The sequence below is a fragment of the Loxodonta africana genome, chromosome 8, assembly GCF_030014295.1.
Source record: "Loxodonta africana isolate mLoxAfr1 chromosome 8, mLoxAfr1.hap2, whole genome shotgun sequence".
NCBI lineage: Eukaryota > Metazoa > Chordata > Mammalia > Proboscidea > Elephantidae > Loxodonta > Loxodonta africana.
Genome location: NC_087349.1, coordinates 94,193,199 through 94,218,566, shown reverse-complemented (window position 1 = coordinate 94,218,566; position 25,368 = coordinate 94,193,199). Strand labels below are relative to the sequence as shown.

Below are 25,368 nucleotides of genomic sequence, written 5' to 3'. Positions count from 1 at the left end.
GTTGCTCCAGGAACTCCACGAGAGTCACAACAGCCTTTATACCTAATGTTATCTGTTGAATCAATGAGTGAACAAAAGCATAGTCTTCCCAGAACAGAGTAGAGCAAGACTCTCACTTCGCTTGTTCTGAAGGCATCTTTGATTAACACAGCTCAGGATCCCATATGCTTTCTTTTGGCAGTTGCAAAAAGAACATTTTTCAAGGCCCAAGCTTTTATCACATGTATGACTACAATTTTTTCATTATGCCTGAAACCAAAGAGAATTAAAATGGACAAGCAAACTCGACCTTATTCTATTCAGCAAATATTTCCAGTATGTTAAATATTTCAGAGTTTTGAAACATGTAGTATATTAATGATCTTTTCCATTTTTCAAAGGCCTACCTGAAGCTACACAAAATTTCTATTTTGCAAATGCCTAGTCCTATCCATAATACTGAGAGTTTTGTGTTAATCCAACACTCATTGCTGATTATAAATTTAGCAGAGTAAAGAACTACAGCTTGAAAATCATTTTCCCTTGAATTTCAGGGAAATTCCTCCAATGTCCTTTAGCATCCAATGACCTTGATAAAAAAAAATTAAATGTTATCCTTTTATCTTAATTCCTCTTCCTTCGGTAACTTGTTTTTCCTTTCTAATCTCTGAGTATATGTTCCTGATCCTCAGCCTTCTGAAACGTCATAGTGATGTGTCTGAGTGTGTTTCTTTTTCTTATTCAATGTGCTAAGTATTCGAGCAGGCTCTTTCAATACCCACAACTGTGACATCTTATTTCCTTGAAATCTTTATGGTCATTGGTCTCCTCTTTGTCTTAGCCACCAACTCCTCCAAGGTCACACTTGGTCTGATGAGCTTGTCATTTTCAGAATCTGAAGCCTCTCTGAACTCTTGACATCAACATTCCATCGTTTCTGACTACTACTTGTTGTCCTTCTAGTTCACTTGCTCCAGAAATCCTTGTACTTCACTTCTTCAACCTTATGTAGACTTCTGATCCTTTGACTCTATTAATTTTTCACCATCCATCAGTTCTCTTTAATCTTTACTTCTCTCCTTATCATTACGGTCCATTATTATAATCACTCTCATTAAAACACACTATCTGCAATTCTCTGCATCAAAATCCCAACCTGGCTTTAGTTGTTTGGGTGCTGAAAATACTTCTAGGGAAAATCACCTAAAGAGGATGACTGGTTTCACTTCAAAATTCTCACACCTCAAATGGGAACTCAACACTGCCTCATCACCTCATGAGTTTGCTTTCTTGTTCAACAAAACACCAATGTCAACCTTTTTTTTTTTTTTAATTTTTTTCAGATTTAGACATTATTAGAGTTCCCTTATCTTTTTACCAACAAATCTAGAAAATCTCTCTTGACCTCTGTCCAATTAGACAAATTGGAAGAAGTGTTTCTCTTTATACAAAGGTCTATCCCTCAATCTCTTCCCTTGGGCTCTGCATCCCATTCTTTCTCCTCAAGGACTTCACTGCTTTGTGATTGCTTCTTTTTCTTGATCATCAGACTCTCTACTGAACATCATCATTTCAATTAGTATTCAAATATGTTCTCATATTGCTCATTTAAAAACAAACCCCATTAATGGTGACAAAATAATCTGGGAAAGGATAGTGGTGATGGTTGCACAACATGATGAATGTAATCAATGTCACTTATTTGTACATGTAAAAACTGTTGAGCTGACACATGTTTTGTTATATATATTTTTTACCACAGTAAATAAATTAAAACAAAAAAAAAACCATAATCTTTCCAGTTATCTCTCACTTCTGAATTACTGAATTCTGTTGTCCAATCCTCAATGAAAACACTAGATACTGAAAACTTGAAATGCTAGATATGCTAAATTTATCCTCGGATAAGCTGCAGCATAGACTGCACTAACCTGGGCTCTGATAGAATTGTATTTACTAAAGTTGTTTCCTTTTTTAAAAAAGCTCTATGAAATTTTTCACTATAAAAGAGAATTATATAATATAGAGACAGTGTTGGTGTTGTCTTTGTGAATATTCAAGAGAAATTTCATCCTGGACTCGGCATCAGGAAAAACCTATGAATCCCCTAAACAAATGGTTTTATTTTATATTTTTTAACATTCTGAAGAATGAAACTAAAATGCTCTCTTTTTTTTTTTTTAAGGCCACTAGCACCTTACCAATTGTACAGTCTCCATTTCTGTGTTAATATTATTTTTACCTTTATTAATTTGCTGCCCTTATTTTCTCTCCCTGTTTCTTTCAACTATTTTCTCCTTTCATATTTTGGTTAATTTTATAAACCATTTTAAATCCTCTGAGGAACAAGTAGAACAAGACAAGATAGAAATAGATACGGATAGAGATAAAGACAAAAATGGAAATAGAAAAGGAAAATAGAGACTGATGGGGGTGGTGGAATGGGGAGAAATAGGTGTCAGTGTCCATTGTGTGAGGTAGAAAATCACTATGAGGATGTGGATCTTAAAAGGGGGTGTGGGAGGAATGCCTATGTATTTAGGCATCAACATATTTCTTGCTGAAATCCTACCAATCACTCAAAATAAATAGGTTCTATATAGAAATGGAAACCCTGGTGGTGTAGTGGTTAAGTGCTACAGCTGCAACCAAAAGGTCGGCAGTTTGAATCCAACAGGTGCTTCTCGGAAACTCTATGGGGCAGTTCTACTCTGTCCTATAGGGTAGCTATTACTCAGAATTGACAGCAAGGGGTTTGTAATGGGTTTTTTAAATATAGAAATAGTTTACAGTACTAATTATAAAAATATTTAATCTCATAAAATTGGACCTGTTTTACTACTATCAATTTAGGACTGTGATAAAAATTTTCAGATATTTTGCCAGGGCAAAATATTTTTCCTAGATGTATTTATCTGAAATGTTTCATTTTTTTCTCAGAATTCACATACTAAATTATAATTGCACTGAAGCACTACTCCCCTTTCTGAAAATTAAAAGCTATTCACTTCCCCAGAGGATGTGACTTGAAATCTGAGACAATGAGCTGTGCTCACTCTCCTCTTGCTTGCTTTGACTGATCTTTACTGAGTCAAGAAATTGAATTTAAATTACCGTACGGCACATTTGAAGCCTTGGTTGAATATCAAGGAGGTTTTAAAAAGAGATGAATATCTAGAGCCAACGGAAAATAACACCCAAGAACCAAGAGCAACTCTATGTGACTTACGAAGCATTTGATTGTTTACTATGGAAGGACTACTGGGTTCTTTCCACATGTAGAATTTTTCCGTCAATCCAAATTTCTAGAGTTAAGCTTATATGCACTTCACAAAAAAAAAGAAAAAAAATCAAAGACAGGTTGAGTGTAAATTACTTCATTTCCTTCTTACTCTGATAGAGTAATAGGGAGCACCAACATCTGCCTCATCCCCAGAAAACTGCTTTCTCCCCAGATTCTCCTGCCTTTAGTACAAGGGCATTTCCTAGGTAAAAGTCTCTGTGTCACTACAGCCAAAAAAACCTGAAGGCAGTGTGATGGTTTACTCTTTAGGTTTTAGTTAGCATGGATCATTTGTGTATTTAAAAGGTCCTGTCCTATTCCATTAGTTAGTCTTTCTACCCACACAGAATTGACTCGATAGCAATGGGGTTTTTGGGGGGCTACCACACCCACACTATGGCTCTGACAAGGCATTGCTGTATATTCAGATTAATATGAATAAATCAGTTACATTCGTAGATATTTGGCGAAATTTAGATATAGGTAAGGTAGTCATGGGTCATATCAATGCTCTAAGAGTTACTTTATCTTAAAAAGAATAAATATAATTCATTCATTAGGATATGTTGTTGTTCTCAGGTTCCATCAAGTCAGTTCTGACTCATAGCTACCCTATGTACGAAAGAATGAAACACTGTCCAATCCTGTGCCATCCTCACAATCTTTGCTAAGTTTGAGCCCATTGTTGCAGCCACTGTGTCAGTCCATCTCATTGAGGGTCTTCCTCTCTTTTGCTGACCCTCTACTTTACCAAGCATGATGTCCTTCTCCAGGAATTGGTCCTTCCTGATAACATGTCTGAAGTATGTGAGACGAAGTTTCACCATCCTCTCTTCTAAGAAGCATTCTGGCTGTACTTCTTCCAAGACAGATTTGTTCCTTCTTCTGGGATTCCACGGTATATTCAATATTCTTCACCAAAACTATAATTGAAGGCATCAATTCTCCTTCAGTCTTCCTTATTCTCTGTCCAGATTTTGGGTGCATATGAGGCAATTGAAAATACCATGGCTTGGGTCAGATGCACTTTAGTCCTCAAAGTGACATCTTTGCTTTTTTAACAATTTATCATTAGGATACAAACATCCCCATTTGCACAAAGAATAACATTTTGCCTTTCTTTTTAGTGGTCTCAATTGCAGATTCATTTTATCGCATCAAGCAAACTCAAAAGATGTGTACCACTTTCCAAAGAAATGTGACTTTTTTTTAGTATAACTAAAGGGAATATTTTAACTAAGAGAAATGCACCAAAATGATTCCATCACCCTTTGAAGATTAAAGTTAATAAAAATAAAATGGTGCCAATGTAAAGACAGAAATCTTGACCAACTGCAAAGACCACGAAAAACACAAAATTCTTTCATTTTTCTCTGAATTATCTTTGATTCAAGTGCCTTATTCTAGACTCTTTAGTTGTGTTCCAATATGTTCCACCAGTCACCAATCTACATATTCTAGAAGTCATTATGATCTTAGCCAGAGAAACATAATTACAGTTATGAGAAATAAGGGATGTATACAACAGCTTTATTTTTCAAAGAGGATAGCCTTATTTTACTATTTTTCACTATTAATAATCAGCTAAAACTGTAAGTACATAAAGTAGAAAGTAAAAGATCATTGCAAAAACTACGGAGATTTAAAAAAAAAAAAATTGAAATGTACCCAGCCAGACTTTTTCAATGTATGTATGGACATACACTTTTTCTCCCAGTACCTTTGTTGTTGTTGTTGTTGTTATTGCATGCTATCAAGTCAATTCTGACTCATAGCAACCCTACAGGACAAAGTAGAACTGCCCCACAGGGTTTCCTAGGCTGTAACCTTTACAGGAACAGATAGCTACAAGAAAGTATTTACAAAAAAAAAAAAATCAATCCCAATTTCTAGTTAACCATAAAAACTAGTTCACCATATACCTATCTCAAAAACATTTTTTCAGTTCTATAAATCCTCTCTCAAACTCTACTCATTTTCAAACTGAAGGTACATATCTCTAACAAAACAGGATTCAATCTTCATAATTTCTATACCTTATATACATTTTAACAGAGCCCTGGTGGCACAACGACTAAGAGCTCAGCTGCTAACCAAAAGGTCAGCGGTTTGAATACACTAGCTGCTCCTTGGAAACTCTATGGAGCACTTGTACTCTGTCCTATAGGGTCACTATGAGTAGGAACCGACTCAACGGCAACGGGTTTTGGGTTTTTTATATACTTAACACCATGGCTTTTAATTTGCAGTATCAAACTGATAATCACCCTTCCCAGAAATTCTTGATGTAATGGTGCTTTGCAATGTTTAGTCCTCCGTAGAAAATTTCAAAAGCAACAGTAACATGGTTTTACTTACGAGAGGTTTTGGAAGCAAGAAGAGTAACTCGGGAGCCTCCCAAGAAGCGAAAGCCCATTACATTCACCTGATCATCATCTGACTGATTGGCAAAGCCTACGAAGAAAAAAAAGAATCATGTTACATAAACACAAGGCAGATTAACTGCATACATTGGAAATAGGAAGCTTAGCTGAATAACCAGTTTTTTGGGGGGTTTTGTTGTTTGTTTTTTTAAATTCAGTAGTCATGATTACAGCCCATATGTATGAACAATGCTATGTTAACTTCATTTCCTTAGTAGCTTCCAATTGCTAAAATTTTTGACTTACAATATAGTTCTAGAATCATTTAATTTTCTTTCTTCTATTATCAGACCTGGTTGATTTCAGATCTGAGGCAGGAAACATAAAGGATGAACCCAGAATATCTTGTCATACAGATAACAAGGAAGCTATCAATAATTATTAGGGTTATATGAAAAGGACTTAAGGGTCAACTTAAAGAAGCTACCACTGGCTAGACAAAAATATTTGAGCATCAAAAATGATGATAGAAAGGGCCACATGAACCAGAGACCTACATTATCCTGAGACCAGAAGAACTAGTTGGTGCCTGGCCACAATCGATGACTGCCCTGACAGGGAGCACAGCAGAGGACCCCTGAGGGAGCAGGAGATCAGTGGGATACAGACCCCAAATTCTCATAAAAAGACCAAACTTAATGGTCTGACTGAGACTGGAGGAATCCCGGCGGCCATGCTCCCCAGACCTTCTGTTGGCACAGGACAGGAACCATCCCCGAAGACAACTCATCAGAAATGAAAGGGACTGGTCAGCGGGTGGGAGAGAGACGCTGATGAAGAGTGAGCTAATTATATCAGGTGGACACTTGAGATTGTGTTGGCAACTCTTGTCTGGAGGGGTGATGGGAGGATAGAGAGAGAGGGAAGCAGGCAAAATTGTCAAGAAAGGAGAGACTGAAAGGGCTGACTCAAGAAGGGGAGAGCAAGTGGGAGTAGGGAGTGAGATGTATGTAAACTTATATGTGACAGACTGATTGGATTTGTAAACGTTCACTTGAAGCTTAATACAAGTTATTAAAAAAAATGATGATAACTGCAATGAAATGAAATACATAAAATACATTTAGTGGCATGAATTAATACTGACAATAAAATCAAAGCAAAACCAAAAAACAAATGGTCATTATTGGATTATCCTCTAGAATTAACTCATTATTTCAAAAACTGGTCCTAAAGAGAAAGAAACAAACATCATCCTGTTGTCCCTACTCAAACTACACTATGTAATCAACAGTAGATAAAGGAAAGGTCTCAGTGTAAAAATATTCCAGCTAATAAACGAAGATCAAAATAAACAGAATATTACCATTTTGCAACCACTAATAAACAAGTGGGGCTCAGCATTGAACATCAATGGCTGCTACCATCACGAAAGAAAAAAGAGAAGACAAACAGATATAACATGCCCCCTGTAAAAACTGTATACTACCACACATGAAGTAGCCTGGTCAAAATAATCAAATCCGACTCTATTAACTCTAGAAACAACTGCCAATCCACAGACAACACAACGGACAGAAGAAAATATTAAACAACATTTCAGGGATGTAATCAGCAAAATTCAGGCTGTGGGAAACTCACAAGAGTTTCTCACAGTACCCTTCAACAAATAAACTGCCATTTAAAAAGACAGAGACAGATGAAGGAGGAAACATTTTAAAAAGGGAGAGAGAGAGACTAAAATTGTGTCAAAAAATTGCAATAAGTGAATCACATTTAACTCAAAAACAAACAAACAAAAATTATAACATTGGAGACTTTCACTTTGGAAGTGAATGACTAGCAGTAAAAAATGTAACTCCAAGCATAAATATATAAAATTATCATCATTATTATCTCTTAGAAAGATAATCAACTATTTAAAGAGCATTTAATAACAAATATGTAGTGGGGTTTATAGCATATATAGATATAAAATATATGACAACAATAGGACAAAGGCCAGGACAGGACAAATGAAAGTAGGCTACTGTATGGTTTTTATGCTACGAGTGAGTTGCTATAATATCACCTAAAGATAGACTGCAAGAAGTTAGAGATATATACTGTAAACCACATATTTTCAATGGGAAATACTGTCCCCACAGAAGCAAAAATAGATTCTTGATGGGGTAAAAAAAAAATCTTACTATTTTTATTTGTAAAGCACAGATACTCATACAAAATATAAATAGATATAGAATATATCTGCAGTATTAAAAATTTATGGAGATGTCTATATAGCCTTCCTGGGGGGCAGGCAATAATAAAAAAAGTTGAGAAACACTGTTGTAAACTTAAAAACAACTAAAACAACAATGAGCCAACAAAGGTCATAAAATGGAATCATAAAATATACTCAATACCGAAGGATGCAAAAAAAAAATTTTTTTAAGAATAAAAAATAAACAGAACAAATAAAAACCTAGAGCAAGATAGCAGATTTAAGCCCAACCCCATAAAATGTAAAAGGTCTCAACATGACATTTTTACTATCAGACTGTGTAAAAGAAGCAAGACCCAACTCTATACTACCTACAACAAGCCTATTTTAATAACTTAAAAGGAAATGTATACATAAAATTGTAACACTAGTGAAAAGAAAGCTGAGGAGGCTATGTCAAATTATTAAAGGGAATTTAAGGGCAAAAAATATTAATAAGAATAAAGAGGATTATTTCATAATAAGAGGACATAACAATCGTGAACTTTAATACACTTAACAGAGATTTAAAATATATAAAGCAGAAATTGAAAAAAAATATACAGCCAGATATTTCAACACCCTACTATCCAATAATTGATAGTAGTAGACAGAAAATCAGTAAAGACAGAAAACTTAAAAAACACTGATAACAAGATCACAGAGTTTCTGTTTGGGGTGATGGAAAAGTTTTGGAAATGGATAATGATGACAGTTGCACAACATTATGAATGTAATTGATGTCATTGAATTGTACACATAAAAAAGCTTAGAATGGAAATTTTTGTTATATGTATTTAACCACAATAAAAAAAAAAAAAACCACTACCAGCAAACTTGCCCTAATTGACATTTATATAAAACACTATATGACAAAATCAGAATACCTGTTCTTTTTACACGCACATAGAACATTTACCAACACAGTTCCAACCCGGGGCCATAAATAATTCTTAATAAATTTAAAAGATTCATGTCATAAAAACATATTCTCCAACCACAATGGAATTGAATTATAAATCAATAAGAAAAAAATCCATGAAAAATCCCCGAGCGTTTGGAAACTACCTGTTGTTGTTTGTTGTTAGATGCTGTTGTGTCAGTTCCAACTCATAGGACCCCACATATAACAGAATGAAACACTGCCCACTCCTATACCATCTTCACAATATTAGGTATGTTTTTTGAGCCCACTGTTGCAGCCACTGCATCAATCCATCTCGTTGAGGGTCTTTCTCTTTTTCACTGACCCTCTACTTTACCAAGCATGATGTCCTTCTCCAGGGATTGATCCCTCTTGATAACATATCCAAAGTAAGTGAGATAAAATCTTGCCATCCTCGCTTCTAAGCTACATACTACACTTCTAAGCAACACTGAGGTCAAAAAAGAAACAAAAAGAAAAATTGTAAATCTTTTGAGCAACAAAAGACAAAAGAGATAAATGGGACCTCATCAAAATTAAAAACTTTTGTTCATCAAAGGACTTTATCAACAAAATGAAGGGACAACCTACAGATCAGGAGAAAATTTTTCAAAACAATGTATCAGATAAGGGGCTAATATCCAAAATATATAAAGAACTCTTGTAACTTCACAAAAAAAGACAGAGAACTCTATCGGAAAATTGCCCAAAGGACTTGAGTAGACATCTCTCAAATAAAGAAATACAAATAAATAAATAAATCTCTCAAATAAAGCACATGGAAAGATGCTTTATATCATTAGTCATTCAGGAAATGCAAATCAAAACTTTAATAAGATACCACTTGACACCCACTAGAATGGCTATGATTAAAAAAGAAAACAATAGGTGTTGGCAAGCATATGGAGAAATAGGAACTCCACTGCTGGTGGGATTATAAAATGGTATGCCTACTGTGGAAAATAGTTTGGAGGTAGATCACAAAATTACCATATGATTCAGCAATTCCACTCCTAGGCATACCCCCCCGGTGCCCCCAGTGCCGTCGAGTCGATTCCGACTCATAGCAACCCTATAGGACAGAGCAGAACTGCCCCATAGAGTTTCCAAGGGGCACCTGGCGGATTCAAACTGCCGGCCCTTTGGTTAGCAGCCGTAGCACTTAACCACTACGCCACCAGGGTTTCCACTCCTAGGCATATACACAAAAAATTGAAAGCAGAAACACAAACAGATACTTGTACACCAATGTTCACTGCAGCACTATTCACAATAAACAAAAGATGGAAACAGCTTAAATGTCCATTAACAGATGAATGGATAAATAAAATGTAGTACATTCAAACCAGATGCCGTTGAATGGATTCTGACTCACAGCGACCCTACAGGACAGAGTAGAACTGCCCCAAAGGGTTTCCAAGAAGCAGCTGGTGGATTCAAACTGCCGACCTTTGGTTAGCAGCCGAACACTTAACCACTGCACCAATACTGTGAAATATTACTACTCTGGCATAAATAGAAATGACATCCTGAAATATGCTACAACATGGATGATCCTTGAAGACATTATGCTGAGTGAAATAAGTAAGTTGCAAAAGGACAAATATTGTCCAGCTTATATGAAATATCTAGAACACGCAAATGTATAAAGACCAAAGTTTATTAGTGGTCACCAGGGGCAGACAGGAGAAAGAGTGAAAGGAGAACTCAATACTAAGGGGACACTGAGTATCTATTAAGGGTTATGGTAAAATCTGAGAATGGATAAGGGCGATGGTTGAACAACATAATGAACATAATTAATGTCACTAAACTGTACACGTTAATATATATGGAATGGCAAGTGTTTTGCTACATATTTACCAAAATAAAAAATGTGCTTTGAACTGAATGAAAGTGAAAACACAACATTTCATAATTTGTGGAAAGCATCTAAAGCAGTATTTACATAGAAATTTATAGCACTAACCAATTATATTAACAATAAGAAAACTCTGTTTTCACTTTAGGAAACAAGGAAAAAGAAAATTAAGCCCAAAGTAAGCAGGGAAAATCATTTAAAAAATGGAAGAAAAAAATTTTTTTGTTTTCTCATCAGAGAAGGTTGGCAGGATGTGGCCAAGGATGGGGCACCTCTGAGAGGGGAAGCACAGGAGTGGTATAACTTCAATACCAGGGAAAGTGCATCTGGAGCAAAGTGAGACAGACTGAGTCAGTAGAGCCTTATGAAGAAACTATAGACAGGAAGTGCACGTTTGCAGGGGCATGTAGGGGAGGAACAGAGGGTATAAGAGAGCTTCAGCCCTTCTGCTAAGTGCAAGAAGCGAGCAAGCTAGGAATTAGTGCAGGAACTGCCAGTAGAGGCACCTGGCCATTTATACAGGAGAAACCCAGAGAGGAGTCAACCCACACGGTGACAACCGGAACCCACCCTCACCAGAATCAGTCCTGTGCAGGCAGTCATCCCCTTCTGTCCCTACTAAACTCTTCTTCACTCCCCTCCCTTCCTAGACACATCTGCCATATGCTTTACCATGTACCCTGAAGCACAGGCAGACCAAGTCAAGATATGCAAACATCACTCAAAAGTGGAAAGTGGCAGCACTACATACAGCCCCTTTGTGGGAACTCCCTGAAGGGTAGTGGTGAAATGAAATCCTCTCAATGGGCAGAACTTCGAGCACTGCACCTGGTTGTTCGCTTTGCTTAGAAGAAAAAATGGCCAGATGTGTGATTGTGTATTGATTCATGGCGTGTGGCCAATGGATTGGTTGGATGGTCAGCGACTTGGAACAGGATTGAAAAATTGCAAACAAGGAGATATGGGAAAAAGTATGTGGGCAGACCTCTCTGAATGGGCCAAAGAAGTGAAGATATTTGTACCTCATGTGAATTCTCAACCAACGGTGACCTCAGCAGGAGGATTTTAACAATCAAGTGGATAGGATGATGCATTCTGTGGAAACCAGTCATCGTCTTTCCCCAGTCACTCCCGTCATTGCCCAATGGGCTCATTAAAAAAGTGGCAATGGTGGCAGGGCTGGAGGTTATGCATGGGCTCAGCAATCTGGACTTCCACTTACCAAGGCTGACTTGGCTATATCCACTACTGAGTGCCCAATCTGCCAGCGCTGACCTACACTGAGTCCTGGATAGGGCACCATTCCTCAAGGTGATCAGCCAGCAACCTGGTGGCAGGTTGACTACATTGGACCACTTTCATCATGAAAAGGGCAGTGTTTTGTTCTTACTGGAATAGACATTTACTCTGGATATGGATTTGCGTTCCCTGAATTTCACACAATGCTAATGCCAAAACTACAATCCGTGGACTTACAGAATGCCTTATTCACCATCATGGTATCCCATATAGCACCATCTCAAATCAAGGAATGCACTTCACAGCAAACAAAGTGCAACATTAGGCCCATGCTCATGGAATTCACTGGACTTACCATATTCCCAATCAGCCTGAAACAGCTAGCTTGATAGAACAATGGAATGGCCTTCTGAAGACATAATTACAGCACAAGCAACGTGGCAATACTTTGCAGATTTGAACAATATTCTCCAGGAGGCTGTATATGCTCTAAACCAGTGTCGAATATGTGGTGCCGTTTCTCCCATAGCCAGGATTCATGGTTTCAGGAAGCAAAGTGTGGAAATGGAAGTGGCAGTACTCGCTATTACCCCTAGTGACCCACTCACAAAATTTCTGTCTCCTGTCCCCATGACACTATGCTCTGCAGTTCTACAGATCTTAATTCCAAAGACAGGAGTGCTCTCACCAGGAGACACAACACTGATTCCATTGAACTGGAAGATAAAGAATGCCACCTGGCCGCCTTTGGGCTCTTCATGACTCTAGATCAACAGGCAAAGAAGGGAGTTACTGTACTGGCTGGTATGATTGATCCTGATTACCAAAGGGAAATTGGATTGATATTACATAATGGAGGTAAAGAAGAGTATGTCTGGAATACAGGAGATCCCCTAGGATGCCTCTCAAGACTACCATGCCCAGTGATTAAAGTCAATGGAAAACTACAATGGCCCATTTCTAACATGACTACTAATGGCCCAGACCCTTCAGGAATGAAGGTTTGTGTCACCCCACCAGCCAAAGAACCATGACCAGCTGAGGTGCTTGCTGAGGGCAAGGGGAATACAGAATGGATGGTGGAAGAAGGTAATCTAAATACCAGTTACATCCATGTGACCAGGTGCAGAAACAAGGACTCCAATTGTTATGAGTATTCCTTCCTTGTATTTGTGCATCAAATATTTTTTGTTTTCTTCACTCATAAAATATAAGATGTAAACAGGGCTAGTGTGCTTTCAGTTGTACACATGATAGTTGTAGCATGTTAGGAGCAAGTATGACTTTGTAATTGTCTTTATTTAGAGATTGTGTATGGTTTAAGGAGATGTGTACAGGTGCAAAGATGACATGGGGTGGACCGTGATGGTTAAGGTTGTGTGTCAACTTGGCTGGGCCATGATTCTCAGTGGTTTAGCAGTTATGTAATGATTTTCTATAGGTAGGATCATATCATCCATGAATACAGATAATTTCTTTTCCCATAGGGATACTTTTTGTTTCTTTTTTTTCTTGTCCTCTTGCTCTGACTAGGATTTCTAATACAATACTGAATAGAAGTGGTGACAGCAGGTACCCTTTATCTTATTCCTGATTACAAGGAAAAAGCTCTCAATCATTCTCCGTTATATATAATGTTGGCTGTAGGCTTTTCATATATGCCCTGGATCACATTGAGGAATTTCCCCTCTATTCCAATCTTCCTTATGGTTTTCATCAAGAAAGGGTGTTCGATTTTATCAAATGCTTTTTCTCATCCATAGAGATGATCGTGTGGTTCTTTTCCTTAGTTCTATTGATGTGGTGTATTATGTTTATTGTCTAATGTTGAAACATCCCTGCAATTCCTGGAATAAATCGCACTTCATTATGGTGCATGACACTTTTAATATGATATTGGATTCTGTTTGCTAGTATTCTATTGAGGATTTTTACATCTATATTCATAAGAGATATTGGCCTGTAGCTTTCTTTTCTTGTGGTGTATTTGTTTGGTTTGGGCATCAGGGTTATGTTTGCTTCATAGAATCAGTTAGGGAATATTCCACCTTCTCTATCTTTTGGAAGAGTTTCAACAGTGTTGAAGTCAATTTTCCTCTACACATTTGATAGAATTCTTCTGTGAAGCCATCTGGTCCAGGACTTTTTTTTTGTTGTTGGGAGGTTTTGATCACTGATTCAATATCTTCAGTTGTTATGGGTCTGTTGAGACTACCGTTTTCCTCTTGAGTGAGTTTGGGTAGGTTGTGTATTTCTAAGAATTTGTCCATTTCATCTAGGTTACTCAGATTGCTGCCACATACTTGTCTATAATAATCTGTCATAATTCTCTTCATTTCTATCAGGTCAGTTGTAATGTCTCTTTCATTTTTTATTTTGGTTATTTACATCTTTTCTCTTCTTTTCATTGTCAGTCTAGCTCGATGTTTGTTAATTTTATTGATCTTTTCCAAGAACCAACTTCTGGTTTTACTGATTCTTTCTATTGTTTTTCTGATGTCAATTTCATTTATTTCTCCTCTGATCTTTTTTTTATTTCCTTTCTTCTGGTAGGTAGAGAGAATTTTTGAAGACATAATGGCAGAAAACTTCCCAAAAATCATGAAAGATGAGAAGATTTCCATCCAAAAAGCACAACAAACCCCACAGAGGATAGACTTCAAAAGAAATTCACCAAGACATATCATAATCAAACTTTGCAGAATCAAATATACTGAAAGAATTTCAAAAGCAGCATGAGAAAAGCAAAATAGCACCTATAAGAGTGCTTCAATAAGATGAAGCACTGATTTTACATCAGAAGGCATGCAATCCAGAAGGCAATGGGATGACATACACAAAGCCCCGAAAGAAAGGAACAGCAATCCAAGAATTATATATCCAGCAGAACTGTTTTTCAAAAATGAAGGAGAAACTAGGACATTCCTAGATAGGCAAAAATTAAAATGAATTTGTAACCACCAGACCAGCCCTACAATAAATATCAAAGGGGGTTCTTTGGATAGAAGGACCCCTGGTGGCACAGTGGTTAGGAACTATGGCTGCTAACGAAAAATTCAGCAGTTCAAATCCACCAGCCACTCCTTGGAAACTCTATGGGGCAGTTCTACTCTATTCTATAGGGGCACTATGAGTTAAAATCAGCTCAACAGCAACAGGTTTGGTTTTTTCTTTCTTTTTGGCTTTGGATAGAAAACCAACGTCATCACATTGCTACCCGAGATAAAGACACAAGACAGCATCGCCCAGATAACAACCCAAGCAGACTTCAAAAAAAGTAAAACAAAGCTACAAAATACATTAAAGGGAATCAAGAGATATTAAAAAGTAAACAACAACATCAAAACAAAAGGGGGAATGAATGATGTAGTTATAGAACTTCCATATGGAGAGGGAGTCAGGGAGATCTCAAGATATAACAGGTTGTTTTAAAATTACCGTGATAAATATAAATTTCAAAGTAACAACAAAGAAAAGTAAAAATTTACACACCAAACGAAGAAAACCAAAAAGACTCAGCAAACACAAAAACAATTAACAAATGAAAGGGGAACAGAATTGAGAACCCAGATGTAAATCCATCCACCTAGACACCTGATCTTTAACAAAGGCCCACAATTCATTAAATGGGGAATAGACAGTCTTTAACAAATAGCACAGGTAAAACTGAATGCCCATCTGTTAAAAAAAAAAAAAAACAGGACCCACGCCTCACACCGTACAAAAAAACTAAAAAAGACCTAAACACAAAACCAAAAACTATAAATAGAAGAAAAAATAGGATCAAAACTAGAGGTCCTAATACACAGCATAAATAGCATAAAAACCATAACTAACAATACACAAACACCAGAAGATAAGCTAGATAACTGGATCTTCTAAAAATTAAACATTTATACTCATCAAAAGACTTCACCAAAAGAGTAAAAAGAGAATCTGCAAACTGGGAAAAAAAAAATTGGCCATGACAAATCTGAAGAAGATCTAATATCTAAAATATATAGGAAAATCCAACAACTCTACAACAAAAAGACAAATAATCCAATTAAAAAATGGGCGAAGATATGAACTGACACTTCACCAAAGACGACATTCAGGTGGCTGACAGACACATGAGGAAACGCTTGAGATCAGTGGCTGTTAAAAAGAGAAATGCAAATCAAAATTACAATGAGGTGTCATCTCACCCTGACATTACTGGTATGGATCAAAAAAACAGAAGATAATAAATGTTGGAAAGGCTACAGGGAGCATGGGATTCTTACACACTGCTGGTGAGAATGTAAAATGGTACAACCATTTTGGAAAATGATATGGCGCTTCCTTAAAAAGCTAGAAATAAAAATACCATACAATTCAGCAAACCTATGCATAGGAATATATCCTAGGGAAATAAGACCCATTACATGAATAGACACATGCACACCCATGTTCATTGTAGCATTATTCACAATATCAAAAGGATGGAAACAATGTAAGTACCCAACAACAGGCAAATGGATAAACAAACTATGGTACATACATACAATGGAATATTATGCAACAATAAAGAATAATGATGAATTTGTGAAACATCTCAAACATGGGTGAATCTGAAGGGCATTACGCTGAGTGAAATAAGTCAATCACAAAAGGGTGAATACTGTATGAGACCACTATTATAAAAACTCATGCAAAGATTTACACACAGAAAGAAACAATCTTTGATGGTTACTAAGGAGGGGAGGAAAAAACACTAACTGGACAATGGATAAGTGGTAACTTTGGTGAAGGGTAAGACAGTACACAATTCTGGGGAAGTCAGCACAACTAGACCAAAGCAAGGTCATGGAAACTTCATAGACACATCTAAACTCCCTGAGGGACTGAATTACTACGCTGAGGGCTGGGGACAATGGTCTCAGAGGACATTTAGCTCAATTGGCATGACATAGTTTATAAACAAAATGTTCTACACCCTACTTTGGTGTGTAGCAGCTGGGGTCTTAAAAGCTTGTGAGCAGCCATCTAAGATACTCCACTGGTCCCACCCTGTCTGGAGCAAGGGAGAATGAGGAAAACCAAAGACACAAGGGGAAGGTTGGTTCAAAGGACTAACAGACCACAAGTACCACAGCCTCCACCAGGCTGAGTCCAGCACAACTAGATGGTACCCAGCTACCACCACCGACTGCTCTGACAAGGATCACAATAAAGGGTCCCAGACAGAGCTGGAGAAAAATGTAGAACAAAATTCTAACTTACAAAAAAAGACCAGACTTACTGGTCTGACAGAGACTGCAGAAACCCCAAGAGTATGGCCCTCAGACACCCTTTTAACTCAGTACTGAAGTCACTCTTGAGGTTCACCCTTCAGTCAAAGATTAGATAGGCCCATAAAACAAAACGAGACTAAAGGGGGACACCAGCTCAGGGGCAGGGACAATAAGGCAGAAAGAAAAAAAAAGAAGGGAACAAGAAAGCTGGTAATGGGGAAACCAAGGTCGAGAAGGGGAGAATGTTGATATGTCATGGGGTTGGTAACCAATGTGACAAAACAATATGTGTATTAACTGTTTAATGAGAAACTAATTTGTTCTGTAACTACTCATCTAAAGTGCAATAAAAAAAGAAAAGAAATGAAAGGAAAAGAAAATCCAAGAACAAAAAGAACTCATCACAGCAAGTAAAGAAGAACAAAACAAAAATCCATGAACACCACAAAAAAAGTACAACAAAACAGCAGCAGTAAATTCATACTTACCAATAATCACACTAAGTGTAAATGGGTTAAATGCACCAGTGAAGATGCAGAGAGTGGCAGAATGTATTTAAAGCAAGATCCATCAATATATTCTTTACAAGGGACTTTCCTTAGACACAAAAGACAGGTTAAAAATCAAAGGATATAAAAAATATACACCCAGCAAACAGTAACCAAAAGAGAGTAGGAGTGGCAATATCAATACCTGACAAAATGTCAAAATGCATTATATGAGACAAAGAAGGATACCATATAATAATTTAAGGCTCCAAAGAGACATAACAATTATAAATATTTATGCACCCAATGCCAGAACACCAAGGTTTATAAAGCAAACTCTAACAGAATTGAAGATCTGCAATAATGGTAGGAGATTTTAACACACAACTTTCAACAATGGACAGAACAACTAGGGAGAAAATCAACAAAGATACAGAAGACATAACGCTATCAACCAACTTGACCTCACAGACATATATAGAACATACCACCCAACAGCAGAAAAATACACATTCTTCTCTAGAATAGATCATATTTTAGGACATAAAGCAAACCTCAATAAATAAAGCAAGCCTTTAAAAACACTGAAATTATGCAAACAATCTTCTCTGACCATAATAGTATGAAACGAGAAATCAATTACAGAAAGAACAAGGGAAAAAATTAAACACATGGCAACTAAACAACACATTACTAAAAAACTAAAAAAAAAAAAAAAAAAAAATTTATTTTTTTACTAGGTAGAATAAATCAAAGGTGAACTTAAAAAAAATACTTAGAACTAAATGAGAATGAAAACATAACATACCAAAGTCACTGGTACACAGCAAAAGCTGTGTTCAGAGACAAACATATAGCAATGCATGCATATATTAAAAAAGAAAGGTCCAAAATAAATAACTTAAGTCAACAACTCAAACAAGTAGAAAAGGAAGAGCAAAAGAAAACCAATCTGGGAGAAGAAAGGAAATAATAAAAACCAGAGCAGAAATAAATGAAATAGAGATCAGAAAAAACATTAGGAAGAATCCACAAGACTAGAAGCTGCTTCTTTGAAAAGATCAATACAATAGGCAAACCACTGGCCAAACTGACAAAGGAAAAGAATCAGAGGATGTAAATAACCACAATAAGAAATGAAGGTGAAAACATTAAAACAGATCCAGCTAAGACAAAGAAGATCATAACAGAATACCATGAAAAATTTTATTCCAACAAATCTGAAAATCTAGAATATATGGACAATTTTCTACAAACATAATACCTACCTGTCTTAGGCTGGATTCTCTAGAGAAGCAAACCCAGTGATATATATATAGACAGAGACAGAGAAAGAGAGAGATTTATATCAAGGAAATGGCTCATGAGGTTGTAGAGGCTCGGAAGTCCCAAGTCTGTGGGTCAGGCTGGAGGCATCCCGTGACTCACTTAGCTGCAGGGGCTGATGAACCCAAGATCTCCAGGTAAGCTGCTAGCTCAAGTCCCAAGAAACAGAGGTCAGATGAACAGGAGCCAGCTGCAGGATCCTGTGGGAACAGAAGTCCACGAGCCTTGCCAGAAAGTCCACCTATGTTGGAGGCAGTCTACACCCCCAAGGAAGCTCTCTTTCAGTTGATTGGCTACACACAGCAGATTCCATCATGGAGATGATTACATTATATCAGATCTCAATATGGAGGTGATTAATCATTATATGCCTGCTAAAATACACCATAACTGCCAAAACACTGAGAATCATGGCCCAGCCAAGTTCACACACAACCTTAATGTTCACACTACCTAAACTAACATGAAGAGGTAGAAAGTCTAAATAGACTCATAAGAAAGGAAGAGATTGAAGATGTCATCAAAAAACTCCCAGCAACAACAACAAATTCTAGCCCAGATCACTTCAGTGGGGAATTTTACCAAACATTCAGAGAAGAGCTGACATCAATTCTACTCAAATGCTTCCAAAACAGAGAAACCGAAAGAATACTCCCCGATTCATTCTATGAGGCCAGCATCACCCTGATACCAAAATCAGGAAAAGACACTACAAAAAAAGGAAAATTACAGACCAATATCCCTCATCCATATAGACGTAAAAATTCTCAACAAAATTCTAGCCCACAGAATTCAACTGCATATCAAAAAAACCAAACATCATGATCAGGTACAACTCACACCAGGAATACAAGACGGTTCATCATGCAAAAATCAGTTAATGTTAATTCACCACATAAATAAAACAAAGAATCACACAATCATCTCAATTAATGCAGAAAAGGCATTTGATAAAATCCGACACCTTTTCCTAATAAAAACTCTTAACAAAATAGAAATAGCTGGAAATTCCTCAACATAATTAAGGGGATATAGGCAAAACCAACAGCCAACATTATTCTCAAAAGATGAACACTGAGATCCTTCTGCCTGAGAATGGGTAAGACACAAGGATGACCACTATCACCACTTTTATACATTATTATACTGGAAGAACTATCCAAAACAATAATTTGAGGAAGGGAAATAAAGGGTATCAACAATTGGAAAGGGAGAAGTAAAATTATCTCTATTTGCAGATGACATGAATCTTCACATAGAAAATCCCAGAGATTCCACAAGAAAAACACTGGATCTAATACAAGAATTCAGCAAAGTGGCAGGGTCCAAGATCAACACGCTAAAATCAGTTGGGTTCCTATATCATAACAAGGAGAACTCTGAAAAGGAAATCAAGAAAACAGCACCATTTACAATAGCCCCCAAAAGAATAAAACACGTATGGTCTACTATGCCAGGAATGACAAATTGAAGAGAAATGGCATCACGTTCATCGTCAAAAAGAACATCTCAAGATGTGGAAGTACAACACTGTCACTGACAGGATAATATCCATTCGCCTACAAGGGAGACCAGTACTATCACTATTATTATTCAAATTTACACACCAATCCCTAAGGCCAACTCTGAGAAAAATGAAGATTTTTACTAACTTCTACAGCCTGAAATTGACTAAACATGCAATCAGGATGCATTGACAATTACTGGTGATTAGAGGGCAAAAGTTGGAAACGAAAAAGGATCGGTGGTTGGAAAATATGGCTTTGGTGATACCATCCATCTATGGTCACCTGATATTCGACAAGGGTCCAAAGTCCATCAAAAGGCAGTGTTTCCAACAAAACTGGATGTCCTTCTGCAAAAAAATGAAACAGGACCCATATCTCTCATCATATACTAAAACTAGCTCAAAATGGAGCAAACACCTGAACATAAAGCCAAAAACAATGAAGTTCGTAGAAGAAAAAATAGTATCAACGCTAGAGGCTCTAATACACAGCATTAACAGGATACAAACCACAATCAACAACACACAAGCTCCAGAGGATAAGCTAGATAACTGGGATCTTCTAAAAATTAAACACTTATGCTCATCGAAAGACTTCACCAAAAGAGTAAAAAGAGAACCCACAGGCTGGGAAAAAAAATTTTGGGGGGGCTATTACAAATCAGACAAGAGTCTAATCTCTAAAATCTACAAAAAAATCCAACACGTCTACAACAAAAAGACAAATAATCCAACTAAAAAATGGACAAAGGAAAAGAAAAGACACTTTACCAAAGGAGACATTCAAGTGGCCAAAAGACACAAGAGGAAATGCTCACGATCTCTAGCAACCAGAGAAATGCAAATCAAAACCACAATGAGATACAATCTCACCCCAGCATCAGTGGCATGAATAAATAAAACGGGAAATAACAAATGTTGGAGAGGCTGCAGGGAGATCGGCACTCTTATGCACTGCTGCTGGGAATGCAAAAATTTTGGAAAACGATATGGCGCTTCTTGGAAAGCTAGGAATAGAAATACCATATGATCCAGCAATCCCACTCCTAGAAATATATCCTAGAGAAGTTAGAGTCGTCACACGAATAGACATATGCACAGCCATGTTCACTAGAGCACTGTGCACAATAGCAAAAACGTGGAAACAACCTAATTGCCCATCAACAGGTGAATGGATAAACAAACTGTGGTACATATACACCATGGAGTATTATTACTCAACAATAAAGAACAACAATGAATCTGTGAAGCATTTCATAACATGGATGAATCTGGAGGGCATTATACTGAGCAAAATAAGTCAATCACAAAAGGACAAATATCTTATGAGACCACTACTATAAAAACACACGAAAAGGTTTACACACAGAAAGAAACAATCATTGATGGTTATGAGAGAGGGAAGGGGTGGGGATGGAAAAAACACTAAATAGGCAATAGATAAGTGGTAACTTTGGTGAAAGATAAGACAGTACACAATACTGGGGAAGCCAGCACAACCTGTACAAGGCAAGGTCATGGTAGCTCCATAGACACATCCAAACTCCCTGAGGGACCAAACTGCTGGGCTAAGGGCTGTGGGAACTATGGTCTCGGGGAACATCTAGCTTAACTGGTATAACAGAGTTTATAAAGAAAATGTTCTACATTCTACTTTGGTGAGTAATATCTGGGGTCTTAAAAGCCTGTGAGCGGCTACCCAGGACACTCCACTGGTCTTACCCCTTCGGGAACAAGGAAGAAAGAAGAAAACTAAAGATACAAGACAAAGATTAGTCCAAAGGACTAATGGACAACATCTACCATGGCCTCCATCAGACTCAGTCCAGGACAACTAGATAATGCCCAGCTACCACCACTGGCTGCTCTCACAGGGATCACAATAGAGGGTCCTAGACAGAGCTGGTGAAAAATGTAGAACAAAATTCTAACTCAAAAAGGAAGACCAGACTTGCTCGCCTGACACAGACTGGAGAAACCTTGAGAGTATGGCCACTGGGCACCCTTTCAGCTCAGTAATGAGTCCACTCCTGAGGTTCACCCTTCAGCCAAAGATTGAAGAGGCACATGGAACAAAACAAGACTAAAGGGGCGCACCAGCCCTGGGGCAGGAACTGGAAGGCAGGAGGGAACAGGAAAGCTGGTAATACAGAATCCAGGGTTGAGAAGAGAGAGTGTTGACATATTGTGGGGTTGTTAACCAATGTAATACAACAATGTATGTACTAACTTTTGATGAGAAACTGGTTTGTTTTGTAAAACTTCATCTAAAGTACAATTAAATATATATATATACACATTTAAAAAAGATATACATACATATATATATATATATATATATGGATTTGGTGATAGAAACAACACCAAAGGTCGAATGACAGAATTTTGCAAGACTAATGACTTCTTCATTGCAAATACTTTTTTCAACAACATAAATGGCAACTATACACATGATGGAAAATACAAGAATCAAATCTATTACATCTGTGGAAAAAGGCGATGGAAAAGCTCAATATCCTCCATCAGAACAAGGCCAGTGGCCAACTGCAGAAAAGACCATCAATTGCTCACATGCAAGTTCAGGTTGAAGCTGAAGAAAATTAAAACAAGCCCACAAGAGTTGAAGTACTACCTTGGGTATATCCCACCTGAATTTTGAGATTATCTCAAGGATAGATTTGATGCATTGAACACTGATGACCAAAGACCAGACGAGCTGTGGGAAGACATCATTCATGAAGAAAACAAAGGGTCATTAAAAAGACAGGAAAGAAAGGACCAAAACGGATGTCAGAAAAGACTCTGAAACTTGCTCTTGAACACAGACGAGCTAAAGCTAAAGGAAAAAATGATGAAGTAAAAGAACTGAACATAAGATTTCAAAGGTAGGCTTGAGAAGACAAAGTAAAATATTACAATAAAACGTGCAAAGACCTGGAGTTAGAAAACAAAAAGGGAAGAATATGCTTGGCATTTCTCAAGCTGAAAAAACTGACAAAAAAGTTTAAGCCTCAAGTTGCAATTTTGAAGGATTCTATGGGTAAAATATTGAATGACACAGGAAGCAGCAAAAGAAGATGGAAGAAATATACAGGGTCATTGAACCCAAAAGAATTCGTCAACATTCAACCATTTCAGGAGGTAGCATATTGTCGAGAGCCAATGGTATTGAAGCCTAAGCTGTACTGGAGACATTGGCAAAAAACAGGGCTCCAGGAATTGATGAAATACAATTGAGATGTTTCAACAAAGGGATGCAGCACTGGAGGTGCTTACTTGTCTATGTCAAGAAATTTGGAAAACAGCTACCTGGCCAACCAACTGGAAGAGATCGATATTTGTGCCCATTCCAAAGAAAAGTGAACCAACAGAATGCAGAGATTATTGAACAGTATCATTAATATCACAGGAAAGAAAAAATTTGCTGAAGGTCATTCAAAAGTGGGAACTATCAGTAATTCAAGCCAGACTCGGAAGAGAATGTGCAACAAGGGATATCATTGCTATTGTCGGATGGATCTTGGCTGAAAGCAGAAAATACCAGAAAGATATTTACCTGAGTTTTATTGACTATGCAAAGGCATTCAACTGTGTGGATAATAACAAATTATGGGTAACATAATGAAAAAGAGAATTCCAGAACACTTAACTGTGCTCATGAAGAACTTGTACACAGGCCAAGAGGCAGTCATTCAAACAGAACAAGGGGATATTGCATGGTTTCAAATCAAGAAAGGTGTGCGTCAGGGTTGTATCCTTTCACCATACTTATCCAATCTGTACGCTGAGCAAATAATCCTAGAAGCTAGACTATATAAAGAAGAATGTGGCATCAGGATTGGTAGAAGACTGATTAACAACCTGCATTATGCAGATGACACAACCTTGCTAGCTGAAAGTGAAGGGGATTTGAAGCACTTACTGATAAAGATCAAAGACTACAACCTTTAGTATGGATTATACCTCAACATAAAGACAACAAAAATCCTCATAACTCGACCAATAAACAACACCATGATAAATGGAGAAAAAATTGACATTGTCAAGGATTTCATTTTACTTGGATCCACAATCCGTGCCCATGGCAGCAGCAGTCAGGACATCAAACGACATATTTTAGTTGACAAATCTGCTATAAAAGACCTCTTTAAAGTGTTGCAGAGCAAAGATGTCACCTTGAAGACTAAGGTGTGCCTGATCCAAGCCATGGTATTTTCAATTGCATCATATGCATGCGAAAGCTGGACAATAAATAAGGACGAGAGAAGAAGAACTGACACCTCTGAATTGTGGTGTTGGCGAAGAATATTGAATATACCATGGGCTGCCAAAAGAACAAACATATCTGTCTTGGAAGAAGTACAACCAGAATGCTCCTTAGAAGCAAGGATGGCGAGTCTACATCTTACATACTTTGGACATGTTATCAGGAGGGACCAGTCTCTGGAGGAGGACATCATAATCAGTAAAGTAGAGAGTCAGTGAAAAAGAGGAAGACCCTCAATGAGATGGATTGACATAGTGGCTGCAACAATGGGCTCAAGCATAACAACAATTGTGGACATGGCGCAAGACTGGGCAGTGTTTCATTCTGTTGCGCATAGGGTAGCTATGAGTTGGAGCCAACTCAACGGCACCTAAGAACAACGGTTACATTACTTGATTTTAAGACTCTATAAATAAAGAGAACAGAAATAGACCCACACGCAAAAGACAATTAAGTAGAAAATAGTCTTTTCAAAAAATGGTGCAGAAACTAGATATTTATATGCAAAAACATGAATTTTATTCATACCTTGCACCACACATAAATATCAACCTAAAATGAATAACAAACCTAAATATAAAACATAAAACTAGAAAACTTCTAGGAAGAAAATTGGAGAAAAACTTTGTAACC

At 37.3% G+C, this 25,368-nt stretch overlaps 1 protein-coding gene across 8 annotated transcripts in view; it reads right to left on the bottom strand.

Moving 5' to 3' along the window:
- BBS9 (Bardet-Biedl syndrome 9) overlaps positions 1-25,368 on the bottom strand; it is a 504,171-nt gene that overhangs the window by 264,707 nt on the left and 214,096 nt on the right. For all 8 annotated transcript variants that reach the window (XM_003406966.4, XM_023544300.2, XM_023544301.2 and 5 more), the window contains one exon: positions 5,621-5,716. In XM_003406966.4, coding sequence (XP_003407014.1) covers positions 5,621-5,716 — 96 coding nt within the window. The remainder of the gene's footprint in view (positions 1-5,620; positions 5,717-25,368) is intronic.